General features: G+C 51.3%; 2 protein-coding genes and 1 pseudogene across 2 annotated transcripts; all 3 read right to left on the bottom strand.

The window, feature by feature from the left end:
* Window positions 1-27,683, bottom strand: part of LOC100937133 (geranylgeranyl transferase type-1 subunit beta-like) — a 382,799-nt pseudogene that overhangs the window by 213,281 nt on the left and 141,835 nt on the right.
* On the bottom strand, window positions 396-15,745 carry LOC100453818 (anthrax toxin receptor-like). The gene is given in 11 exon segments (XM_063727549.1): window positions 396-925; window positions 1,232-1,484; window positions 5,426-5,488; window positions 5,579-5,658; window positions 6,020-6,088; window positions 6,166-6,242; window positions 7,243-7,276; window positions 7,389-7,470; window positions 9,327-9,398; window positions 10,872-10,940; window positions 15,477-15,745. Coding segments are annotated over 10 exon segments (999 nt in total). The 3' UTR covers window positions 396-925; window positions 1,232-1,300.
* On the bottom strand, window positions 440-1,271 carry LOC134761982 (anthrax toxin receptor-like). Its single transcript, XM_063727229.1, has 2 exons — window positions 1,232-1,271; window positions 440-999 (listed from the first exon to the last, which is right to left on the bottom strand). Exons 1-2 carry the CDS (start codon window positions 1,269-1,271, stop codon window positions 440-442), a joined length of 600 nt encoding a protein of 199 aa, XP_063583299.1.

Below are 27,683 nucleotides of genomic sequence, written 5' to 3'. Positions count from 1 at the left end.
ACCCAGGAGGCAGAGGTTGCAGTGAGCTGAGATCACACCATTGCACTCAGCCTGGGTGACAGAGCAAGACTCTGTCTTAAACAACAACCACAAACAAACAAACAAACAAACAAAAAGCTAGACAGGGAGACACAGCATTGAATTCATATTTCAAATACTTTTTGGGCTTTTTGAATGGAGAATTTGGCCTAAGGCCTCGTGTGTCCCAGCCCTTGATGACACATGAAGTCGGGGCTGTTGGGAGTGGAACGCATCCATGCCTGGCATCCCGATGACACTAGGGCGCTGTGTCATGGCAGGTAAGGACAAGCTCCCTGATGACAAACACAGTCAACTTTGGTTGATCAGCAAGAATTCAACTCCTTTGACCATAAGAAAAGACTCAATGTATATGTCCAGTTCAGCAACAAAAGCCTGTTAATCTTGGGTGTTTGTTGCCTTAGAAGTTGGGCTCTGAGGGGGGGAGTGACAAAGGGGGTTCTGCAGTGTGCCTGAGCAGTGGGGACAGCAGCGGCAGCATCCTGGAGGGAGGCCTCAAGCATCTAGCAGGGGGGAGGCGGCTCCTGGAGGAGCAGGTGAGGGGGAGGCACTCCCGGCTGGGTTGAAGGCAGCTCTTTGGGTTGCACAGAGTCTGTGCTTGGGAAGAGTACTCCGGGCTGTGTCTCAGGCAGATCCTTGGGCTGCAGGGAGCCTGTTTGCAGGCAAGGCACTCCCTGCTGTGTTGGCTGTGTCTCAGGCAGATCCTTGGGCTGCAGCAAGCCTGTTTGAGGGTGAGGCACTCCCGGCTGTGTCTCAGGCACATCCTTGGGCTGCAGGGAGCCTGTGGTAGGGAAAGGCACTCCTGGCTGTGTGGAAAGCAGATCCTTGGGCAGCAGGGAGCCTGTGAGAATTGGAACTGTGTAAGGGCTAAGCTGAGGTACCTCCCCTGTAGGGAAGAGAAGAGAGAGAAGGTCACTGTGTTGGCATTGGAATTGGGCTCAGAAGCCTGCGGTTGCCTGGCTCAAGGGATGGGGCCAGGACCCATCGGGACCCACACGGTGCGCCTTGCTGTGCTCCTCCTCTCTCCCTTGGGTGCTGCCTCCAGCCTGGACTCCTCCTTCCAGACTCAGCTTTAGCGTTAAAGTCCCCTCTGCCTCTCCAGGCAGCCCTGGGTCTCTGACTCTGGACTCCCTCAGCCCTCGGATTGAAATGGTTTGCTTCCCCCTGGTAGATAGGAGGAGGCCCCAATTACCTCTGTGCCCCAGCATGGTCCAGAAGGCTCTAGTGAGCATGTGGAAGGGATGAGCGCTCACCACAGCCCTCAAGGCTGGCTCCAGGGACCCTTGGGTGGGTGATGAGCTGAGAAGGCAGCAGCTCCACAGTTCCCTTGGTTTGGGAAGAGGATGATCCAGACCCGTAGGAAGAGCAAACTCTGTCTTGCAGAAGCAGCTGCTTTGCTTTCATCTTGGGCACACACCAGTGTAGCCAACTCACCACCCACACAGCTGCAAGCCACACAGAGATTGTCTTTGTGTTCATCTGTGATGCCTTTTTCTCTGCTGGCTTCTTATGCTCATGATTGGGGCAAGCCTGTCTGAAGACTTGATAGGGTCTTTCAAAAAGGCCCTCAGGGTCACTCTAAGTAAGGTCAGAGGGACTGGGGTTCAATCTAGCCTCTGACCTCAGGCAAGTCACTCAACCTCTTGGGAATGGCTTTCCCATCTCTTAAATGGGCCCAGCAATACCAAACACGGATTGGTCACCCCAAGTCCATTCTTCCTGCCTTTCTTCCTAACGAGGCCTGCTTTTGTTAAGAAAGGCAATGTGGTGCAACAAACCACCGTGGCTCATATTTACCTATGTAACAAACCTGCACATCCTGCACATGTATCCCGGAACTTAAAATTAAAAAAAAAAAGAGAGAGGCAATGTGCTCAGTTGTAAAATGACCTTTTCCCGGTCTCCCTTGCTGAGCAGCATGGCCATGTGAATGCATTCTGGCAATGGAGTGTAAATAGGATTTGTTGGGCATTGCTTTAAAGAAGGCTGCTTTCCCTTTTTCCTTCTTCTTCCTGCCTGGAGTATGAGTGTGATGGCTGGAGCTCCAGAAGCCATCTTGTAAGCATGAAGCAAATTGAAAGTCTGGCCTTTTCAAGAATTGTTAGATTTCCCCAAGGCTGTTCTCCTGGGGCTTAGCAGGCAGCGAATTAGATAACAGTCTTTCTCAGAGCCCCTCAGCTCTCCCATTTCTCAATTTGTATAGGCTGTCCTCTGTTTCTGGAATGTTCTTCCTAATGTTGTCTGCCCAGTGAACTGCCGCTCACCTTTTCAGACTCAGCTCCAGAATGGCCTCCTCCAGGAAGCCCCTTATCCTTGCTCCCAGCTAAAGTGACCACGCTGCTTGGTCTTTCTGGTCATGTCATGGCAGAAGGCTGAGCCCATTGTTGGAATTGCCCTGTCCTTCTAGATGTGCCCGTGCCTGCTCTGCAAGCATGACGACTGTAACTGCATCCCCTTCAGCATCTGTGGCTGGAGGGCTGCAGCAGGCTCCCAAAATGCCAGTGGGCATATGCCACTTTGCTTCGACCTCCCCATCTGTGATGTGGCGCTGATGATGCCCACATACCATGGCAGGAGCAGCAGCCCATCAATGCTTGTGGTTTCCCTGGCATGGGGCCTGTTCAGCTCCTTCTCTACTCAAGGCCACCCATCCCAGGCTGCCTGGAATCCCAGTGGTCCCCTGCCAGGCCAGTCTCAGCCTGATGGTCTCAAAGAAACCCTCCATTCCTCACAGGTGTTCCCCAGAGCATGCAGACTTTGAGCTTGCTTGAACCTGTCATTCATGCATAAAGTCTCCCCTTGGGCATGTGAGTGACAAATGCCTCAAATGCTGGATTCTCTTATGGAGATGGTCTCTCTCTTAGTGAGAGGGGCCCTTCTCCCCTCTAGACCCCATCCTGGGACCTGCCTTCTCCTGCCCCTGCCCTGCTAGTCCCCATCCATGATGATGCTTACTTTCCCCTTGTGCCCCTTCAGACTCTGTCCTGAGCCACCTGTGTCTGCAGCTGCCTGTCCACCCTCCTCCATGCCTGATTGGGCTCCTGCTACCTGTTCAGAAATTCAGGCTTCCTTCTTAGTACAACCCAAGTGTGTTAGCCTGCTCTCCCTGGCTCCGCCTATCCCCAAATCTAGACCTCCCAGGACCATCTTCCCTCCCAGCTCACACCCTCCAGAGATGCTCTGCACTGCTGGCAGGATCCAGTCCCTCCACCCAGCCTGCACACTAGACCGTCCCCTGCCAGGCTCCTGGGTCTCCATACCCTGTGATTCAGGCAATCACATCCCAGCTACTAGAAGAGCTGACTGTGCCCTGGCTCCTCTGCCTTGAGGGCTCTGCTCCTCACCTCTCCATGTTGCATATCTAAGCCCAGCCATCCTCCTCAGCCTCAGTGCTGATGCTGCCTCTGACAAGCTGCCTTCCTTGAAGGGGAGCACCCTGGTCCCAAAGCCCCAGAGCACTAGAGCTGAATCTCTTTCTCTTTCTCCAGACAGCCTCTCTCTCTCCTTGCAGCACAGAGCTGCACAGAGGGGAGCTCTCTCTACTCCACCCCTACCCTCAGCTCTTCATGGGGGAGAGGTGGGGTCGGGGACAGAGCCCAGGACCAACCATGGAAGTGTCAGCACAGCTCCTGTTTTTGGGACCTACCAGCTCCCAGCCCTGTGCCATTCCCTGCACAGCCCAGTGCCCTGGGACTCACGACAGGCCTGACAGCATCCTTTTTGTTCATGGGAGGCATCACTGGAGCTTGCTGACATTGGACAATTTGCTCCTTGTTGTGTGCCCATGGAGAGCAGAGCTCAGACATGGACGGTGTGTCTGTCCCCACAGCCTATTGCCAGGGCACCCTGCAGTGAGGAACAGGGAGGCCAGAGCCCAGCTGCTGGAGGGCCTGATGGTCTTGCTAAGGGCCTCTTGATGTCCCCATGAAGGGAGAACACCCAGGGCTTCCTTCACCTCCAGCAGCTGCAGTTGTGCAACTGCCGGCCATGCAGACCCCCAGCCTGCTCAGGAGGAGCTCAGACAGACAGAGGCATCACAGAGAACCACACAGGGCTGTCACCACGCATGCTGGGACCCCGGCTGGTAAGAGGGCATCCTCACTACGTCCCAGACAGTATGGACAGGCACTGGGATTGATCCTGTGGGATTGAGGTGAGCCGAGGGTGTTTGTGTGGATGCCTTTGTCAGTCTATGGAGGTTTCCTTCTGCTCACAGGGCGATGCGGGATGTTCACGCCCCCACTTCTTGTTCTTCATCCCCTGAGGTAACTGCTTGGTTCCTGTTTCCTGTTTTGTTGATGTGGTAAATTACTAAATTACACAGATATTTCAGCTCCTGTACCTGCCTGGCTTTCCTGGGAGGAGCCCTGGCTGCTCCTGGCCCATGGTGTGGGTTAGCTGCTGCTCCATGCCATTTGCTGGTGTTTCCCTGAGAGCTTCTCACACATGTCTTTTCTTGCTTTAGAGTTAAACTTATCATTGTGAGGTAACAACACACTAATTGTACACAGGTACTCACACCACCACCCCCGCATATTCCCCCCACACCAATAGACACTCACATTCACACCCATGTGGGCCACATGTCCACTCCCACCCACCTACGCACACTGGACCACAAACACACTCAACCCACCCCATACCACACACATCACACCACACACCACACACCCCAAGCACACACACCCACACACCACACACACATAAATAGCAAACACACATACACCAGAAATACCAAAGACACACCACACATTCCATACACACATCACACACATCAGCAACACACTCTCAACTCCCCGTATGACACAAACACACACTGGACATGACATACCTGCACACCAGACATCCTTCCCACACACCAGCAGCCTTCCACACACCAGGCAACCTTCCCACACACTCCCACAAGACCCCCACTCATGCCACACACTCACACTGCACATACACCACACACACACACTCATATATGTCCCTACATACACTCACACACCCACATACATATTACACAGCACCTCAACTCCTACACAACATACACCCCACAATACAACACACACAGATGCATCACTCATGCATACCCCACACACACCACACTCACAGCACATATACACACCCTGCACAATCACACATAGATTTCCACAGCACACAGACCACATATTACCTTCTCCCGCAGACTTCACACACGTCAAGCCTCCCACAGCACAACTTCCCACACATACTACACATACTGCACCCACACACACCAAACACATACACACCACATACACACACCACACTCACACACTCCCCACACATCTTCCCCCACACATACCAAACAAATGCACACACTCCATACACGCATGCACTCGTGCACACCACCCTTTGGCTACCCCAGGGCCTCTGCAGCTCTCACCTCCCTACACACGCAGAGGAAGACTCCACCGACATCATTTCAAGACAGGTCTTTGACGTGAGCTGGAACACAGGAGGGGTGGGGCGGGGCAGGGAGAGTGAGCTTCCGGCCACAGGAGCCAGGCCCCCAGCCCCTCACCTCTGCCCACTCATGGCATCAATGGTCCTTCTCAGGGCCTTGACACCATTCTCCACTGCAAACATGTGGTCAGGGCAGTCTGCAATTGCTGTTATCTGCAGAGAGCAGAGCTGGCTTGGACTCCCCACCAGGAGGTGAGGATGCAGCAGACCCCCGGCCCAGGGGACAGTGTCTTGCCCCCATGCTTTGGGGGCAGCAGAATGTCAGGCTCTGAATGTCACAGCCTTCTGCAGCCAGCAGCCCACTCTTAGGGAGCAGAGAGCTCTTCCACCCTCCCCTCTGGCATGGTGGGATTTATACAACACTCCGTCAATCACTTCTGCAGTGGTCATGGGTTGGCCCCACTCACTTGGGGCAGCTTAGACAACCGTCCTCGGGGCGGCCCTGGGAAAGCCACCTGGGATGCCTTTCCCCACTAGGCTCAAAAGTGGCACCTGGTTACCTGTTTGGAATTACCTGGTCCAGATTATAATCAGCCACACCCAGGGTGTAAACGTTGGCTCCCGGTTTCCGAGCCTTTTGAGCCTAAGGGAAAGAAGGCATTGCATATTGGTCATCAAAATACATGGAGCAAAATGCTGATAAGTATAAACTGGACTCACTTCTCTGAGAGTGTCCTTAAATGCATGTGCCACCAGTTCTCCGTTGGTCATAGCAATAATCATGCTGGGAACCTTGTCTGTAGAAGAAGCAAACAGTGGCCTGCTCAGCAAAGGCACCAGAAGTGACCTCCAGAAGCTCCAGAACCCCTGCAGATGGCTGGGCCCACAGCGCTGCCCACTCCAGGGCATGGCCAGGTGCCCCCACCTCATCCTCCAGAGGAGAGGCTGCCAAGACCCAAGCACCTGCCACCCAGAGACCCCCTAGAGTGAGGGAGGTCTCAGCCCAGCACCCATTTTACAGAGGAGGGACTGAGAGGGGCAGGGTCTTTCCCACCAGGCTGCCTGAACCCTCACCCACTAGCAGCCTGCACCACCTCTGCCTGAGGGCAGCTCCAGCCAGGACTCCACAAGCACAGGCCTGTCCCATGGGGAGGGGGAGGAGCTGCTGGGACCTCCTGTAACAGACAGGCTCAGGGAGGCTCCCAGGGGGCTGGGTCTTGCTGTGAGCAGAGCCTGCAGGCAGCCCTGCCGGCATCTCTGGGCCCAGGAGTTCAGGACTCCAGGTCAGTGGCACCTGGGCAGGGGACCCCACAGCCACCTCAATGCCTTTCCTCTCCAGCCCTGCCTTTTCCTGACAAGAGCTGCAGCGACACAGTGGGGAGGGAAGTTGGGGGCCCTGGACAGCCTTCTGTACCATATGAGACAGGGTCAGGGGATGCAAGTCACTCGGAGGGGAGACATGGAAGGGAGGAGGAAGACTAAGGTGTGTGCAAGGGGGCAAACCCCTTGGCTCTTCTCTTTTCCTTTTCACACAGCCCAGCTGGAGGGCAAGCACCTCAGGGTTATGAGCACCAGAACTGCACACACAGGATCCCACACAGTTCTCAGAACTCCATGGGGCGGGGGCTTACTATGCTCATTGCACCAGGGAGGGACCTGGAGCTCAGAGCAAGTGAGCAACTTGCTCCAAGAGGTAGGGCAGGTGTGGCCTTGCAGAATCTGCACACAGAGCTCTCTGAAGCTCACGCCCAGCTCTGTTCCGCCTATGGGACCACCATGGGGATCGCAGGTGCTTACTTCCGGAGTTGAAACTTTTGATCTGTCGAATTGCCTGCAAGAAAATGAAGAAATATTGAGCCTGGACAGTGAGATGATCCCACTGATGCTCTAAGATTTTGTAGGTTAGGGTTAGGGTTAGGGTTAGGAGATCAAGGGGTCTATACCTTTCTAAATCCTGCCTGCATGAATGTGTGTCCGTCCGGCACAATTTTCTGAAGCTGGTCAAGACAGTTTTTTATTCTATTCCTGAAAAAAATTTAAAAAGGTGGTTGACCTGGAAAGACACTGACTGTTAAAAATCAGCTCCCAAGCTCTCCAGGAGCCACTGTTCTTTGTGCAAGGCCTCCTGGATGAAGGAGGGGGCCAGGCAAGGACTTTGTCCTGCTCATTCCTCATTGTGATTTTGAGCAGAGATTTCAAGCCCTTCTGAGCTCATCTCAGTTACAGAGAATGCAGGCCTGGGGAACTTCACCAGGGCCCTGCTTGGACCATCTCTGGTGACAGTGGGAGCTTCCCATGGATGAGCAACTGTGAGTCAGGAACTGCAATGGGGCTGACATTCCTAGCCCTGAATCAGGGATGGGCAACTGAGAGTCAGCCACTGACAATGGGATTGACATTCCTAACTCTAACTCTAATCCAAATTCTAACCCTAACAAGGACGCTCTTGTGTTGGGCACTCTGTCCTTTAACAGGTAGGGCTGCATTTGGGAAAGGTCATCCTGCTAAGCCCCAGCCCTGCGTCCAGCCCGATGGCCCCAGACCCCTGACCCTGACTCAGTTTCCTGCTCTATCTTTACCCTGATACAGGAAGTAGCAAATCTGCTTAGTTAGAGTGTCTGGCCTCCTTGACTTTCTGTGCCCCTGAAACAAAAAGACCAAAGGCTGGAGAGGCAGCCCCGATGGCTGTGCATGCAGGGGCTGAACACTGATCTGCGGACTGGCCGGGGCATGTGGCCTGTCAGCTGCTGTTAAAACAGACAGAGTGGGCTGGGGCAGACAGGACTGGCTCTGGTGGCAGGACTGGGACAGGCCGGGGACTTAGGGTCAGGCTAATCCAATGTGACAGGCTGAGCCTGCACAGCAAAGCTGGGCAGAGCGTGGACCCTGAAGGATGGCTTCCCACTGTGGGCAGAGTCCCTGCCATGGCTGGAACTCTGAGAGCCCTGCCCTGCCCAGCCCAGGAGGGGAGGAGGCCAGACCCATCCATACCCAGAAGAGGGCACGGCCTGGCCTTTGTCTGCCCATGCCCAAACCCTGCTCCCCGTCTGGGTCACCCACCACAGTCCTCCCCCATAGACTTGCTTTTTACCACCTCACACCCACCCAGTGTCTCTGACAAACCCACAGCGCAGGGCACACAGACTCAAGCTCCTCTACCCTGTATTCCCTCAAAGCTGCAAGTGGGGCCCAGTCCCCCATCCAGTCCTCAGCGTCCTCACCTCTCTTCTGTACTTCATCTCCTCTGGGCCCAGTTCCGGGCATGTGCATTGGAAGTGCCCTCACCTCCCCAAACAGGAACTCTGCTGTGCCCCCTTCTGGGCCTGGGCTCCAGCCGCCTGAGCTTGTTCCTCCTGCCTCCCTCCACTTTCCCAGCCTGCCCTGGAGCTCAGAACCCCACCCAGAGGCTCCCCAGTCTGGGCCTGCCAGCATCCTTCCACTAAAGCCCCACTACTCCCACCACCAGCTTTGACCCTGTCTCCCTCCTGCACTGGTCAGGGCAGGGGGAACAGGCACAGAGCAGCAGCCAGCACAGGTGTGTGTTCACAGGACACCCCCGCCCCGCCAGCCCCTTCACCCCGGGAATCCTCACAGCCACCTCCCAGGGAAGGAGGCAGGGCAGAGAGAGTGCAGGGGAGCGTGCAGTGGGGGAGGCTGAGAACTTCTGGAGCACAGGGGCCTGCAGTTAACCTTGCAGCCATGTGTAGGAGGATGCAGGGGAGCCGGGGCTAAGGTCAGGTGGGTACTGTGAGTTGCCCAGACTGGCCTGCCCTTTGTGCTGTCAGGCTCCCAACCAAGGTCTCCGGGAGCCCCTCAGCTCCCTGGAGCTCCCTCTGGCCAAGCTCACCAGGCCTCCCTTGGGGGATCCAAGCAGCGCTCACTTGTCTGAGGTGAGTGGCAAGACAGTCTCGCCGTCCGTGGAGTAGGTGATGAAGCACATCTGAATATTTGGGCTGTGAAGGAATCATGTGCTGGTGAGAAGCCAGAGGCACCGGCTCAGAAGCCAGGGTAGTGAGGCCAATTCCCCACCTCCCACCCCAATTCTTCCGCTTTGGAGCCCCTTGCTGGACATAAGGAGGTGAGATAAATGTAGTGTCTCACTACAGTCTGAGGCCTGTGGAGACAAGGACTCCGTAGAAGAGAGAGTCAGGATGGCAACTCACTGCATCCCCACACTCCCAACACCCCAAAGACACTTGCACACACACACATGCAAACACACAGGCACACACATGCACATACACACAGGCACACACACCACACACACATGCACACACATTCACACATGCGCACACACACACATGCACCCACACACATGCACACACACACACATGCACCCACACACATGCACCCATACATGCACCCACACATGCAGACACTCACATGAACACATACACACGGCACCCACACACAGGCACATGCACACACACACACAGACACACATAACACACATATCTTATAATGAACAGGCAGGGAGATGCACACACAGCCCTCCCAGCTGGCCTCCCTTCTACTGGAAAATTCTTTGCCTCTTCACCCCATTCCCTCCTCCCCCTCCTCTCCCTCATCCCTCCTTCATCTCAGAGGAGTGACTCTCCCTATTGGCAGCCATGCACACAGCCTCCCTTTCCTCTCCCTGACCCTCCTTCCTGCTGGCTGACCCTCAGTGGCCCTCAGCGACATTGCTGCCATACGTCCCCAGCGGAGCTCCCCCTGGCTTCTGCCCTTGTTGCCCATTCATTTTACCCACAGTCATCAGACTTTTCTTCCTTAAGTGCCATCTTGATCATGACACTCCCCTGCTCAAGAGCCTTCTCTGGCTCTCTATGGCTCACAGCAGTAAATCCCAGCCCCTTGGCCTGGCATAATGAGCCCCTGTGGCTTTGGCCTCAAGCTGACCTGCCCAGCCCTCTCCCAGCCCTGCCTGAGCTAACCTCATTCCCAGCAAAGTCAGACTACTCACTCCACCACAGGTGCCCTGTCTTTACCATCCTGCAAGACCCAGTTCAAAGACCCACATCCTTGGAAGCCACCCTTGACTTTTTCCTTAGGAGTTCCTGTTTTTTCCTTTAACCTTCCATGTGAGTTCTTTGTCCCCTACTTGAACCCGCAGCAACCCAGAGTTCCAGGACTGAGTCACTGGTTTCCCTGCCTATTGTCCCTTCTCAGCATGTGATGTCCCCAAGGGCAAACTGCCTCCCCTGCAATATGTTCAGGCTCACAGGCAGGAGCCAGCCAAGGCCGCTGAGACCCCACAAAACCAGTGAGCGCTGGCCTCATTCCTGCCTCAGAATGCCACCTTGTGCTCTGTGTCCCCTATTGAAGGACTCCCACGGCACCCCATCTGATGGGATGTGCCCTCTGCCTGCCTTCCAGAGGAAAAGCTCTCTGCAGCTCAGGGGAGGCTGCCATGCGGAGATCTGTACCTTTGGAACCTCGCCACTGTTTCCTCCACCTACATATAAAGGTCAATCCAGTTGTTCACGCTGCCAGACCTAAAACAAAAGGAGATGTGGGTCAGGGAGATGAGTGTATCTCTCTGATGGGCAAGTGTCTGCCCCGCCCCCAGCCTCCCAGCAGGCTCTTAACAAGCTCTCCTGACCCTAGCACAGCTGAGGCTGGGGTACACCCCCAGTGGCCACTGGATCATCCGAGGTCTTGAGTTTCACCAGTTGAGTGGTCAGCATAAGGTGACCACCCAGCCCCATCTGCCTGGGACTGAGGAGCTTCCTGGGATATGGGGCTTTTGTTGGCCATCCAGGTGACTGATCAGGTTAGGTGGGGCACTGTGTAGAGTGGAAATGGGACAGAATGTATTGGTTGGAAAAGCCCCCAATGAATAATCCAAATATGGAAAATCAACCAAAAAAGTTGCATTTACGATAGCATCAAACAGAACAAAATACTGAAGAATAAATTTAAACAAGGAAGCAAAAGAAACGTATACTGAAAACTATAAAATATTGCTGAAAGAATTTAAAGACACAATAAATGGAAAGATATTGCATGCTTATGAATCAGAAGGCACAATAATAATATTGTTAAGATAACAATGTAATCTATCAAAATCTCTGCAGCATTTTTTTGCAGAAATAAAAAAATTTGCACTAAATTTCTTATGGAATTTCAAGGGACGTTAGTCATATAACAAAATAAAAAAATCTGAAAAAGAAGAACAAGATTGAGGATACACATTTCCTGATTTCAGAATTTATTACAAAGCTACAGTAATCAAACTATTATGGCACTGACATAAGAACTGACATGTAGAGCAATGAACAGAATAGAGAGCTCAGAAATAACCTGTCATGTCTGCGGTCAAACGATTTCCAACCAGTGTGCTAAGAATACTCAATGTGGGAAAGAACAGTAGTTTCAAGAAATGGTGCCGGGAAAATTGGATGTCTACGTGCAAAAGAATGAAGTTGGACCCTTCTGTAAACCACTACAGAAATTAACTCAAAATGGGTCAAAGACCTAAATGTAAAGGCTAAAACTTTTAAACTGTTAGTAGAAAACATAACTTTTATGACATTAGATTTGGGGATTTTTTTGGATATGGCACCAAAAACATAGGCACCAAAAATAAAAATAGAAAAGTTGAGACTGTATCCAGATTAAAAACTTTTGTGCATCAAAGGACACTACCAAGGGAGTGAAAAGACAACCTGCAGAATGGGAGGAAATGTTTACAACTCATATACGTGATAAGGGATTAATATCCAGAATATATAAAGAACTCCTACAACAACAATAAAAAAGAAACAACAAAAAAATGCAATAAGAAAATGGGCAAAGGATTTGAATAGACATTTCCTCAAAGAAGATATGCAAATGGCCAATAAGCACATGAAAAGATGCTCCACATCACTAGTCACTAGGGAAATGCCAATGAAAGCCGCAAGGGGATACAACTTCACACCCATTGGGGTGACTATTATCAAAAACCAGAAAATAACAAATGTTGGGCTTTTGTTGGTGGGAATGCAAACTGGTGCAATCACTGTGGGAAACAGCTTGGCATTTCCTCAGAAAGCTAAACATAGGATCACCATAGGATCCATCAATTCCACTCCCAGGTATATACCAAAAAGAAGTGAGAACAGGGACTCAAAGAGATACGTGTACACCAGTGTTCATAGCAGCATTATTCACAATAGCCAAATGGCAGAAGCAACCCAAGTGTCCATCAACAGATGAAAAGATAAACAGGCCAGGTGTGGTGGCTCACACTTGGAATCCCAGTGCTTTGGAAGGCCAAGGCGGGGGGATCACGAGGTCAGGAGTTCAAGACCAGCCTGTCCAATATGGTGAAACTCTGTCTGTACTAAAAAATACAAAAATTAGCCTGGCATGGTGGCACACCCCTGTAGTGCCAGCTACTCAGGAGGCTGAGGCAGGGAGAATCGCTTGAAACCGGGAGGCAGAGGTTGCAGTAAGCCGAGATCGCGCCGCTGAACTCCAGCCTGGCGGCAAAATGAGACTCCAACTCAAAAAAAAAAAAAAGATCAACAAAATGTGGTACATATACATACAGAGAAATATTATTCAGCCATAAAAGGGATGAAATTCTGATGGATGCTACAACATGGGATAACCTTGAAACGTTATGCTAAGTGAAAAAGTTCAGACAGAAAAGGCCAAATATTATATGTTTGTATGATTATATTGTGTGACTCCCCTTACATGAAGTACCTACAATAGGCAAACTCATAGATAGAGAAAATACACTAAAGGTCATAGGGCTTGGGGAAGGGAGGAATGGGGAATTATTGTTTAACGGGAAGAGAGGATTTTTGGGTTTTGGTGGGGATGGGGTTTGCGACAGGGTCTCACTCTGTCGCCCAGACTGGAGTGCAGTAGTGTAATCTTGACACACTGCAGTCTTGACCACCCAGGCTCAAGCGATCCTCCTGCCTCAGCTCAGTTGAGTAGCTGGGAGTGGAGGCACACATCACCATGCCTGGCTAATTTTTGTATGTTTTGTATAGACAGGATTTTGCATGTTTCCCAGGCTGATCTTGAATTCCTAGACTCAAGCAATCCTCTTGCCTTGGCTCCCAAATTGCTGGGATTACAGGAGGGAGCTACTGCTCCCTGCTGAGAATAGAGTTTCAATACGCAATGATGAAACATTTCTGGAGACGGATGGTGGTGGTTGCACAACACTGTGAATGTGCTTAATGTCGCTGAATCGTACACTTGAAAATGGTAAATTTTTGTTATGTATGTTTTCCCACAATTAAAAAATTACTAAAAAAATACAAGGTGTCACTCCCACTTAGAGCCCTCAAATGTCACCTGGCCAAGAATAGGAGCGCATGGGAGGCCGATTCATTTTCTTCCAGCTCAATTGAATGAAAGAACAAATGAATAATGAGTCTCATGAATAAGCTGGACACGAACGACCAAAGAGCCTGCCTGCAGGCAGTAGATATTGTTTGTGCCTGGAGGACTACCGCAAGATTCTCAGGGTTCCCCCCAGCTGCGTGGTCTCTGGATGGGCTTTGGAGTCACAAAATCCAGAGTTTCAATTCAGCACCATGGATGTCTATTTGGAGGCTGTGGTGGGTCATTCCCTGGCCATGACCTGGCTCATTGCCTCCTCCTTAGAATGCGGCAATACCCTTTACCCCCAGCCTTCTTAGGAAGACTCATTAAGGTTGCTTTTTTCTGCTCCCTTTACATGCACTCTAGGCACTCCCTCTGCATTCCTCCTCATCCAGTCTGTCTGGGATTGCATCAGGGCCTCTGCAGTTCCTGTGAGTTTCTAGCCCGTGGCTCTGCCTTGCCTGGCAGGTCCCTTCATCCCCATCCTCTGTCACCGCCTCTGACCTGCAAATTCTCCCTTCATCCTCATCACACTTGGCAAGATGAAAATGAAGATACCCTTCTTACAGATGGGGGACACGAAGGCACAGAATGATGAAGCAACTTGCCCAAGACTATGTGGCTAGTGAGTGGAGTCTGCCTGTCTCCAGAACTGAGTTGCTCCTTCCACAAGAGTAGCAGAGCAGCCACAAACCATAGGAATTGGTGGGCTGGGGTACACGTCCCCTGAGCATCAGTATCCAGGGGGAAAGAGAAAAATCAGAGGAACTTCAACCTGCGATGCTGGAAAGAGTGCAGCACAGGAAGCTGGATCTTGTCACACGAGCTGTCTCTGGATGCTTCCCCAACCTTCAGGAGCCACCCTTGTCCAGGAACCAGATAGAAAAATACCTACACTACTCACAGCCCAGGATTGTGGTGAGGTGCCAGGAGTGCAGGGGAAGGGCTTTGGAGGCCAGAAAGTGCTGCAACATTCTCCTGAAGATTGCACCACTGCTGCTACTGAATAAGCACAGAGAGTATTCCCACCCAGCAGGAGGAGCAGGAAAGGGAACCAAGGCAATCTCTCCAAAGCTGAACATTTGCCTCTTTCCTTCCTGGTGAGCCAGAAGGTGCCTAATACGTAGCCCAGCTTCCTCAGGGCCACCCTGAAACAGACCAAACTGTTCCTAAAGTGCAGGAACTGGCTCTCCAAGTTGTAGAAGTACTTGGAAGCAGCCAACCAAAGGCCGTCTCTAAGCAGTGACATTAGAATGCCCCACAAAGGCAACAAAGCAATCTCTCTGGGGACCAGTAAAATAGAAATTATTTGCGTGAAAAAACAAACAAGCAAAACAACACAAAAACCCCAAACATCCACAGTGAGCTTCTGAGAACTGCTGAGAGGCAGGTCCGAGCAATCATCTGTTGCAGCAGCGTGAGGATGAGGATGCTGACCCAGCTGATGGAGGGGTAGGGAATCATCCAGAACCCCTTTGGTGGCTTTTTTCCTCATCCAGGAGATGAAGCACCAGGGAAAAGACAGCCAGGGCTTTCTTTCTGCCTCAGAAAAACAGGAGGCCTAGGTCTGGTCTGACCAAAGTTTGGCCCTGCTTCTGTGCTGGAAGCTTGCATCTCCTTGAGTGGCGTCCTGTCCCTAGTGAAAAAGAGGTGGTGGCTCCTGAGGGTGACCCAGGGCCAGAGCTAGAAGGGACACTCACTTGTCCAAGATGAAGTAGAGGTCAAATGAGCCCTGGCATCTGTGACCTGCTTGGCCCTGGCACCAGTGCTGCCTCCATCCTGGGCCATGGCAGTGGTGGGCCCTCCTGGAGCCCAGGGCCAGGCGGTGAAAGATTCTCCAGTCAGGTCCATGGTACCGATGGCTCCCTGCTCTAAAAAGCGGTGGAGGAAGCAGCAGCAGCAGCAGCAGCAGCAGCAGCAGCAGCAGGAAGACCAGGAAGTAAGGCCCCCTGGACCCATGGCTCCCCATTATCTGGCTGTCCCTGTGACCCCACCTCACTCTTGGGTGCCCGTGCCAGGGCCCAGATAGGCTGAGCACAGGCCCCTTCTCTGCCGCCTCCCCTTATGCCCGGGGCCACACCCCTCCTCCTGCCCTTTCACCAGTGCACACTATGGCCCTCCACCAGGTACCTCCCCAGATCGCAGGGACTAGGGTCCGCAGCTGGCTCTGAAAGACTTGCCTCCAGCTACCTGCCTGGCCCTTCCCCCACCCTGGGGACAGAATTCCCTGTTATGGTTGACAGGAAGGTTGACACGGTGACTTTGTAACCTGCAGCTCTTCCCAATATCCTGCATGTTGACAACACCAGGGGGAGGCACAGGACCTTTGGAGGGGCTACAAGAGGAAGCCTCCATTTCCCTTACAACAGCCTTCACAGTGTCCCTTAAAACCACTAGACCCTGCCGTTTGTTCACTGGAAGAGTTAGCCCAGGTGACTTAGGTGAGGACATTGCTGTGGGTGAGGAGGTCAAGGACTGGGAGGCCAGAGTGTTGGCAATGGGAGGTTATTTGTGTGACACTGAAGTCCCCCAGGAGATGGCAGATCTGGAAGGAGATGGAAACTGCAGTGTTGCCAGAGTCTTTGTGAATGAGGGACATTCCGGTTCTCTACTGCTGTGCACCAGACCACCTACATTTAGAGACACAGAACAGGCCCATTTTATTATGCTCACAGGTTCTGAGGATCAGGCACTCAGGGCAGAATTAGGAGGGCTCCTCATGTCTGGGGCCCCATGACTTGAAGGATTGGGCACTGGAATTATCTGGAGGCTGCTCCACTCACAAGTGTGGCTCCTGGGCAGGAGGGCCCAAAAGCTGGGCTCAGCTGGGACTGTGAATGGAGACCCTGCATGTAGCCTCCCCATGTGACCTGGGCTTCCTCCCAGCATGGCAGCTTCAGGGTGCTTGGGCTTTTACAGGTGGCCCAGAGCTCCAAGAGTATTTTCAGTGAGCACGGCAGAAATTGTAGAGCTTTTTATGACATCACCTTGGAAGTCACACAGTGTCACTTCCACTGTACTCTATTGGTCCAAGCAGTCACAGCTGCCAAGAGTCAATGGGAGGGAACACAGGCCCCCTCTCTAGGGCAAGAATGTGGACGGGTTCACATCCCAGTGTCAAAACTGCTGTATGACCAATGCTTTGAATAGCAGAGAGGTTACAGTGTGTGGAAAAACGTAGGCACCGATGAGTGAGGCTCAAACAGGACTCAGAAAAGTCAGACTGTGACTGTTAGAAACACCTTAATCAATTTTATTTTGTATGCACAAGAGTCATATCCAATTAAAAATCATTCTCTAATAAGTCTAAAATATATCTTTCAATATGTGTAATATACAAATTACAAGTAATAAAAGTATTGGGTTAGTTTTTTTTCTTTGATTTCTTTTGTTTTGGAACTGTATTTAATATAATGGAGTATTTTAAATAAGGGGTATTTCAGAATGAATGAAGCCCGGTGTATTTCTTTCAAAAGCATATTTGAGCTATCTTGCTTCATATTCTTCTTGACACTTGGTATTAGCATACTTTAATATATTTGCCTGGTGGTAACTCATCTCCTTGAGGTTTATTTTTTTATTTTTATTTTTGTAGAGACAGGGTCTTGCTATGTTTCCCAGGCCAGACTCCACCTCCTGGCCTCAAGGGATCCTCTGGCCCTGGACTCCCCAGCGCTGAGATTAGAGGTGTGAGTCACCCTCACTGCCCTCTTTGTGGTCTTAATTTGCTATTTCCTAATTACTAATGGGAACTGGTCACCTACTTACTTGATTTTGGTCGTTCATGTTTCCTCTTTGAAGTGCCTATTTAATGCCGGCGTCCATTCTTTGCTTTAGGTGTTTTTCTCTTTCACATTGACTCAGTAACAGTCTTTATATATCCTGGATACTAATCCTTTATCACCTGCTGCAAGTATCTTCTTTTACTCTGTGGCTTGTTTTTTTCACTCCATTTATTGTTTTTTAAACAAAGCCTAAGTTCTTAATTTTAACGTACTTGAACTGTCGTTTTCTACCCTGGCCCCCTCCCACCCTTAGTTCCCAGACACCTCTTATGTTCTGGGGTCCAGGAGCCCGCCTTCCTGGCGGTCACAGCTGGGGCCTGGGGAGCGAAGGCGGCGGGCGCTCCCAGGAGGAGCTGCGCGATTCGGGTGCTGGGGAGGTGCCGCTCGCGGGGCCGCCAGGCCGCGGGAGTAAGAAAGGCCGGGAGGCCGCGGGGGTCCACGGCGCGGAGGGAGCCGCAGGCACCGGGCACAGCCCTCGCCCATCGCCGGGCCCGGCAAGCCCAGGAGCCAGAGGGCCGGGCGCCCAGGGCCAGAGGGCGGTGGCGTGAGCGCGCACCGCCTCCAAAGGACACCCTCGCCCTTCCGCAGGCATAGTCGCAAGCGCCGGTCCCGGTCCGAGCCAGCTGGGGGCGGCTCCGGGGAGCTGAGCCGGGGGAGGGCCGGGCCGCCCAACGGATCAGCAGGGGGCTTTCTCCCAGGTTGCCGTTTTTCTGGCCCGCGGCGCCCTAGCCGCTGGGGCCGCCCAACCGCAAGCCCCGCCCCAAAGGCGGGTGCAGCCAGGAAGGTGGGGCCTGGTGTCCTCTCCGCGCTGGCGCCAAGTTCAGAGCCCCGCGCTGGGCTGGGCAGAGCCGCGCGCTGGGCACCTCTTCCCTGCGCGCCGCTGGAGAGCCCGGGAGAGATGCACCCTCAAGTCGGCCAAGACCGAGAGCAAGCGGGCGCGGGCAGCGGAGCCCATCTCACTTCCACGAAAGGCAGCGTTCTTGAGTCCTGCCTTTGACGGCGAGGGGTTCTTCCCTTCCCTCTGTCAGCTTCCTCCCGCTCTCTCCCATGTCCTCTCCGAGTCCCATTGCTGTCCCTGTCCCTTGCCTCTCTGCTTCTTGTCTCCTTGTTCTCTCCTGTTTCTCATCTCTCCCTTTTTCTCGTGTCTGCCTTATTGGCTATTTCCTTGTCTTCTTTTGTCCTTTTTCTCTCTCTTTCAGCCTTTCCCCCTCACTCTCCCTTCTCTTCTGCAAGCAAGAATTCTTCTTACGTTTTTCCCCTAAGGTGACTTCTTGGCCATAATTATTTGCTCCCCCCCCCCCCCCCCACCAAACCATCCCTCTCTCTGTTCATCTTGTAGTGCCCCGTTATTCTCATCCAGGGCTTGTGCTAGGTGCTGGCGTCTTCAGCCCAGATCCTTTCTCCAACAGATTATATCCAAAGATCTGCACATGTAACTCGTTCAGTGCCTTTCCTGGGAAAAAATACACAGATGATCAAATTATAAATCTCTGAATTTATAATTTGAAAGAAAATACCTGGTTTTAGATACAAGACAATTGAATCCTTTTCTTGACATTTTGCCTTTACTCATAGAGGCACAGACAGCACAGCAGGAAGCTAAACCTTGTGGAAGCTTTTAGAGGACATCGCCACCCACACCTTCTGTGCAATGCCAGGTGCAGGGGAGGGAAGGGACAGGATACAGACCTGGGTTGGGGGAAGACAGTAGGAGGCCAGGGCTTTGCACTTGAAACATTTGGGTGAGACTGACTGGAAATAAAAAATTAACAGTAAATTTCTAAAAATATGTAGTTGCTTTGCCTCCTTGGAAATAATTGAACCTGATGTTGTGGTATATTGTGATCTTTAATGATATTCCAGCTTTTGACCAGCTTCTGTGGAACATCTCTACCCTGCCCTGCAGACTACCCTGTGACTCCTGGACGTCCAGGTCGTTTGTTGCATGGAGAGGATGCAAACCACATGCTGCAGCTCTTGAAGCCTTTTCTGAGAAGATTCCTCAGAGGGGGTGCCTGACAGCAGAGATGAATTTCAGCCAATGCCTCCAAAGAGGCAGATGCAGAAACCTCACTCCTCTCAGTAACCCAGAGCAAAGCACTCAACCTCTCTGAGCCTCGGGTTTCCATCTGTAAAATGGGCTCAGGCTAAGTTGTCTCTCCAGTCCATCCCAGGCCTACCCATGTACGACTAATTGGATGAAGCCAATTCTCCCCCTTTCTCCAGGAAAAACTAGTCTGCTTGAAGCCCCATTGCTGAGCTTCCATGAGCTCCCACAGGGAGACATACACATTCAGACACACACACATACAGTCACATACACAGACACACTCACAGTGACACACATGCACTCACATCACTCACACATATGTACATATACTCAGACACAAACTCACCCACACACACAAACTTACAAACATATACATATACATTCACACACACATGCAATCACACATACACAAATACACACATGCACTCCCTTACACAGGCTTGCAAACTCATGCTCACTCTTTTTCCACACACACACACACACTTCTCCCCAGTATAGCTAGTATTGCTCCTAGGTACAGCAGCCTGCTTGTGTCATCCTTCTGGTTCTGCTGCACCTGGCACCACCTCTGCAGACGCCCCCCTGGGCTGCCTTCATGGCTGAGACAATGTTTGCCAACCACAGCCATGAGGCCCTGAACAGGAGAACTATCCAGCATGCCCTGAGTTAGGATGTGACAACCCTCTTCTCAGCACTAAAAATGGGGACACAAGGTCTCACAGCAGGACAGAACATTTGCTATCAGGATACTTCATGGTATAAGATTAAACTTATCATTTATTGACTACATAAGTGTCTACATGACAGATGCTCCTACACCTTATTTTATTTAATTTTCACAACAACCACATGAGGTCTTGATCCAAGTGAATTTATCTTCAACCTTCCAAATGTCATCCTGATAAACTCAGGGCAGCATCCCAGCTTTTAGAGACCATCGTGGATTTGGACACTGCCAACTGCTGACTTAGATACCCCACCCAGCTTCACACTCCAATGCTAACATCCAGATCTTAATAAGAAGAATGAGGAGGTGGAGGAGGGAGCAAAGGAGAAGACGAATACATAATGATGAGAAAGAGAGGGAAGACGAAAAAGGAGGGGGAGACATAATAATAGCAACGAGGAAGAAAAGGAGGAGAGAAAATTAGGAACTATCTGGGGACCTTTCATCCCACCCGGGACCCCCGAGGTTTACTGCTGTCTCATGCATCAGCACTGCATGGAGTAAGGTCAGAGATGTCCTCCAGAACCCCAACAGAACAAAGGCCAGAGCGAAGCCCCTCAAGGTGGAAAATGACATGAGTCTGGCTTCGCTTGTCCCCAGGAGCCCCCGCCAGCTCCTCATGCCCATCTCTCCCTTGCCTACAGACTCACAGCCTTCCGCTTACTCTAGGATCATTCCCAGGGTCAACATCAGATTTGAGTCTCATCCATCTCCAGGCTTCATCCCTAATGCCTCTCCCATAGCACCTTAGATGGGGGATCTCATTCCAGGTCATGCCATGCCCTGGCCAGGGTGTTCTCTGGGTCAGGGCCCTGAGCACACACACAGCAGCCCAGCACTGCCTGGCTCCTGCTTTCCTCCAGGGACCCACCTGCGCCCTTTACACCTGCAGATCCTCCTCTGTCCAGACTGTTGTGGGCACAGTGCAGTTGCACCTTCCTCCCCTTCACAGACACCAGCTGCCCTAGACAGTGATAGATCTATGAAGCCCTTGTTCTCCTTCTCCTTGCTCTGAACATGATATGAAAAGACGCTTTGTGGTGGTCAGCTCTCCTCCGTAAGCTCAGTTCTTGCCCAGGCTCTCGCCCCCTGACACTCTTTACTGGCCCTCGTAACTCTGTCATTATGAGTGCCCTGGGAAGGGCTCCTCTTGGCTCTCATCTCTCTGACCTCAGCAAGACCTCCCTCTGAACCACACAGACATCTCTCATTATCACCCCACATCCTTCCTACTCGGAAGAACCAGATTTAGTTCCAGGACTCCCCCACTGCTTTCAGAGCCCCCAGATCACAGGAAATCAAGTGATGATCTTTGAAACTTTCTGAAACTGAGCTCCCCAAGTCTACAGGGGATCTAACCATGCCTGGCCTTCCCCACCAACACAGAGCACATCTCCCCAAGGATCCCAACCCACATGGGCCACAAATCAGGGTCCGCTATTACCCAACTCAGCAGGTGTTGCAGCCTGGGAGATGAAGCCTCACCAACCCCACCATGTTAAAAGCTCATGGTTCTTGGTTTATCACCCATCCCCTGGGCCCTGACTGCACACTGATCATTCACTCATCTGAGAACCGCTGGCCACATTCTCCAACATTATCTGTCTCTCTGTACCTTAACCAGGTTGTCCCAGGTAACCGAGACTCCAATCCAGCTCTGCTGTATCCAACCTGTGACCTTGGGCAAAGTGTGGATCCTCTCCATGCCTCTGCTTTCTCACCTGTAAAGAGGGTCACCTTGGATCTCTCTTCACTGGATTGTTGGAAAGATTAGATTGATTAGTACAGTCAAAGTGCTAAGGAGCCTGGCTCAGTAAATGTTAGGGGAATCAGTTCTTATCACACTGAGTGCAAAGGCATAGAGTCCACTCCATGGAGGCCTTCCCAACACTCCTGAGCTCTCAGGGACCAGCGACCTACAATGTTTAATGAATGACCAAACAGCCTGGGCATTTTTCTCCTTCCCACTCCAACTACAGAAGAAAGAACTCTTGGCAAACAGCTGGGTATCCTCTTTTTCCTGAGATGTCTGAAGTCACCCGCCCCAAGCCAACTGGCCAGCCTCCAGCTGTTCTGAGCTGCAGGTCAGGCACCAGATCTTATTCAGAGATACCATGTACCCCCAACCCCCCATGCAGTGCTTTGCTGTGTCTACCTTTCTCTTCAGCTAAAACACACAAGAGCAGAGAATACCTCCTGTCTTCCAATCCTTTGGTGTCCCTAGTCTCTGGAGAAGCTTCCCAGACTCTTTTGGAAGATTCCAGAGGACAATCATCTATGGGCCTCTTCTGCCTATGGATTACAAGGTCCTGGGGTTTCCCAAGAAAGGGAATATACCTGTTATCCTCCTGGCTCTGGCATACTGAGGAAACTAAACACTGAAGGTGATCCAGGCTTTCTCAGAGGCTGGTGGTGCTGGGGTGATGAGCACTTCCTGGCCAGCCCCTGTAGTCTCTGTGGCCAGCTATACCTAGACCCCTCTAGCAGCAATGCCTGCTGTATTCCAGCAAAGACAAGTGCAGGAGTCCCAGGATAAGGCAGCCCCCAGTCCTGCAGTGAGGGCGGCCCTAGTACAACACAACTTGGCCACGTGGACCCTCATAGGGGTGGATGCGATCCCATCACCCACTCAGATGCCTAGAGACTGTGCAGAAGCAGGGCCAGTGAAAGCAGAGGGCAGATCCAGTGCTTCAAGGGGCACTGCTATGCGGATTTAGAGTCGGCCATGGACATGGCTGAAGATGGCCAGGACATAGAACAGGGAGCAACAGCAGTACTCATTGCCTATTGGCAAACAACGCCAATAGGCAATGAGTGGTGCAGTGTGGAGTGATATATCAGACATAATATGTTGCTGAGGCTGCAGCAACATGGAAGTCACATAATGGGACTGAGTTAGCCCTCATTACTCTGGCTCCAGGGCATAACTTGTGTTCTAAATCAGCCCTGCCACTCGCTACCTGCCTGACCTCAGGCAACCACTCTAGGCCTCCATCTCCTCATAAGTAAAACGGGACGGTGATCTTCACTTTAGGAGCTCGCTGACAGGACTCAGCAGGGCTCTGTGCATGCCAGGCAACAAGAGCACAAGGAACGGCAGCTGTCTTCCTAATACAACTAGAGAATAAAGGTGGAGCCCAAGACGGTGGTCCCAATTCCACTGGCAGCCTTCAAGGAAAAAGTCTGTGATTTTTACTTCAGCTACACCTTCCGACCTTCCCAGGTTCCAACAATAGCATCATCCGAGGATAAAAAGTACTGAAGCCCAAGACTTAACCTTGTAGTTAAAAAAAAAAAAAAAAAAAAAAAAAGATGTGATTAAATCTTTACAAAATGTGCCACCCATTGAATTTCTGAAAAGAAATCTGCTAAGCCAAGCAGATACGATGATTAAAATCGTTTGAAAAGCACGTCTTTTACCCCTTTCCCTAGAATTCTGATGTGTTGGAGGTCAGTGGTTACATGATTTAAAAGGGAATTTAACTCTTTATTCCAGAAAAAGTCTCATAAATCAAAGTTCTATGCACAGACCTATGATTTTGTCCAACACTCTTTGATCTAAAGGGAGCAAATTCTTACATTAAACACACTGCAATCCACTTCCATAATATTTAATCTCTATTCATTTCTGTGTGATTTCTCTATGACCATATTTCCTTTTCTGCATCAACTGAAAAGTTAAATTAGCTCAACGATCACAATAAACTATAGCATCAGGTTAAATTATTTCTAAGAATGCCAACTTTAAGCATTAGCTGGTTATTAACGATATATATATATATGCACACACACAAATATATGTATAGTGTGTGTTTGAATATACAGACATATATCATAAAAAAGCATTAAAAATGAAATCACATCTCTCTGGCAGCAAAAAAATGCCTTTGTATATAATTCTTCTATTTTATCCCTCATAAATGAATCCGACTTGCTTTTCTAGATTTTTTCATTTAGTATGCAGCTAAGACAATTTTTAATATTAATGTTAAATATTTTTATCTTGGTCCTCCTACCTAATGTACACAAAAACATTAATTTTAAATACCAGAATTATTGTTTTTTCGTTTTGTTTTGTTTTGTGTTTTTGAGACGGAGTCTCGCTCTGTTGCCCAAGTTGGAGTGCAGTGGCACGATCTCCGCTCACTGCAAGCTCCGCCTCCTGGGTTCACGCCATTCTCCTCCCTCAGCTTCCTGAGTAGCTGGGACTACAGGCACCCACCACCACGCCCAGCTAATTTTTGTGTGTGTGTTTTTAGTAGAGACAGGGTTTCACAGTGTTAGCGAGGATGGTCTCTATCTCCTGACCTCGTGATCCGCCCGCCTTGGCCTCGCAAAGTGCTGGGATTACAAGCGTGAGCCACCGCGCCTGGCCTAGAATTATTGTTATAAAATGTCTCATGTCACTCTCAGGAGTAATTAGGCAACTTCATTTCCGTACATCAGTGGCATTGGCGACTACATATTTTAGAGATTTACTGCTATTTTCTTATTTCCAGGCTCCCTCAAATGTTTCAGGTTCAAAGCCCTGGCCTCCCACTGTTTTCCCACAACCCAGCTTTGTATGCTGTCCCCTCTCTCCCCTGCACCTGGCATTGCACAGAAGGTGTGAGTGTCCCTTAAATGCTTCTGCATGGCTTAGCTTACTCCTGCAATGTCTGTGCCTATTAGTAAAAGGCAAAAGGTCAAGGAAAGAATGCAATCAAGCTGTGACTCTAAAACCGGATGTTTTCTTTCAGGTAACTCTGAAAAGTCAGAGATTCATAATTTGATCATCTATGCATTTTCCCCCAGAAAAGGCACTGAACAGGTTACATGTCCAGATCTTTGGATATAATCGATTGGAGAAAGGATCTGGGTCTGATGCATGGTTCTTACCCTAGCAGCCAGCCCAAGAAGACAATGGAGCAATATGTCATGAACGGAGGGATGGGTGGATGAAAAGAACTGCAGCCCAACATGTCTCTCTAGGAGAAAAAAATAAATCAAAGAGAGAATTCTTGCTTGCAAAAAAATGAGCGGAGGATAGGGAGAGTGAAAAAGATAGTGAGGGGGGAGAGAGAGGGAAAAGAAACAAGACAGGGAAATAGCCAATAAAGCAGACACAAGAAAAAGCGAAAGATGAGAGGACAAAGAAACGGGATGGGACAAGGAGACAAGAGGCAGAAAGGCAGGGGACAGGAACAGGAATGGGACTCAGAGAGGACCTGGGAGAATGCGGGAGGAAGCTGGCTACAGAGGGAAGGGAAGGACCCCACAAAGTCAGGACTCAAGAGCGCTACCGTGGGGAAATGAGATGGACCCCACTGCCCGCGCCCGCTTGCTCTCGGTCTTGGCCGACCTGAGGGCGCTTCTCTCCCAGGCTGTCAGGCGGCGCGCAGGGAGGAGGTGCAGACGCGGCCGCCACCGCCAAGAGCCCAGCGCGCGGCTCTGAACTTGCGCCAGAGCCCTGAGAACACCAGGCCCGCCTTCCTGGCTGCACACGCCTGTCTGGGGCAGGGCTTGTGAGTGGGCGGCCCCGGCGCGGGAGGGTGCCGCGGGCCGGAGAACCCGCAACCCGGTAGAAAGCCTCTGATCAGCTGGGCAACCCAGCCCTCCCCGGACTCAGCTCGGCGGACCGCCCTCTGCTGGCTCGGGCTGGGCCGGGCGCCGGTGCCTGCGGTAGGGCGAGGGCGTCCTTTGAAGGCGGCTCCAGCTCTCGCCTCCGCCCTCTGGCTCTAGGCTCCCCGACCTCTCGCTCCTGGGCCCGGGGGACCGCGGCGATGCGCCCAGTGCCTGTGGCTCCCTCTTCGCGGAGGACCCCGTGGCCTTCCAGCCCTCCCTCCCCGCGCGACCTGGCGGCCCGCTGTGGGCATCTCCCCAGCGCCCAAGTAGCCCAGCTCCTCCGGGAACGCCCCGACACCTCCGCTCCCCTGGCCCCAGCTGTGACCGCGCAGCACTTTGCCAGGAAGTGGGGCTCCGCGACCCTTAGAACATAGAGGTGTCCGGGGACTTAACTGCCCCTGGAGGGTGGGAGGGGGCCAGGGCAGAAGGGCCGTGGTCTGGACGGAATGACTGTGGGTGGGTGGAGACTGCGCTGGGACTCGGAGGACCTGGGGTTTCCCCTGCAGTGGGGCAGTGAGGGTAGATGGGGTAGAGTCTCAGGTAATTGCAGTTCTTGGTGCTGTTGCAGGCAGGTGTGCATGGGTCACCTTGCTTGAGCTTAGGGTGAAAAGCAGCTTCGTTTGGAGAAGGGAGAATTCTTGAAGTACTGAAAGGAAAATCACCCTGAGTCCCTGCTCCCTTATTCATTAATTCCGTCACTCAGTGGGTGTTCTGATGTGGTAGGGGTGAGTGGGTGCGCGGAGATACCGTGAGGAAGCGCTGAGTTTCTCTCCAAGGCTTTGGAGGGTCTGTTGCAAAGATGAGATCCTGGAGGACAAACATAAGTCTGAGGAGGGGGAAGTTGGGTTCAGAACGTACATCAAAACCTTAGAGATAGTCCTGTTACAGGAAACGGGTCCCCATCCAAACCCCAAGAGAGAGTTCTTGGATCTCAGGCAAGAAAGAATTCAGGGCAAGTCTGCAGTGCAAAGCAAAAGCAAGTTTATTAAGAAAGTCAAGTGGTCAAAGTGCAGCTACTCCATAGACAGAGTGAGACGTTCCTGAAAGTAAGAGGAGTAAAGCCCCCATCCTAGGTACAACGCTTGTGTAGATGGGGAGATGTGCTCTGCAAAAGAGTTTGTGATAAAGGATTAATTTTCTTAATTACTATATTTTGCAAGAATCAATATTATCTTTAAAGCAAAATTAGGAATGCCTTTGTTCTCCAGATATCTTGATATCTGGACACTCCCAAGTCTGGGTCTGTTTAGTAAACATTATTAATTTTTTCCCGTAACTGTGAACATCTAGAGGCGAGGAATGCCTAGCTTTCTGAGAACGCAGCCCAGCAAGTCCCCGCCTCATTTTCCTAGCCCTCACTCAAAATGGAGTCGCTCTGGTTTGACTGCCTCTGATAGTCCTAAAGCAAAATTTTCTTTTATGGAAGAGAGAACATTGAGGAATAGAGAGAGACATCAAATCCGAAATGCAGAACATCAGAGACAAAGAAAACAATTTGAAAGTCACCAAACTCAAAACACAGATTACCCAGGAAAGACTGGTGGTGAAACCAATGATAAAGTTGCCACGGCCACCAGTGATATGTCCTTGGGTGCCTCAAAAATAGAATTCTGTATCTATCTGGAATATAAATCAAGTGTGAGCACAAAATGAAGGTATTGTCAGATGTGCAGAGTGTGAGTTTACAACCTGTACAACTTGATGAAAGGAGTAAGAATGTATTTCAGAAAGAAGGAAACAA

The sequence above is a fragment of the Pongo abelii genome, chromosome 8, assembly GCF_028885655.2.
Source record: "Pongo abelii isolate AG06213 chromosome 8, NHGRI_mPonAbe1-v2.0_pri, whole genome shotgun sequence".
NCBI lineage: Eukaryota > Metazoa > Chordata > Mammalia > Primates > Hominidae > Pongo > Pongo abelii.
This window is presented reverse-complemented; position numbering and strand designations above follow the sequence as displayed.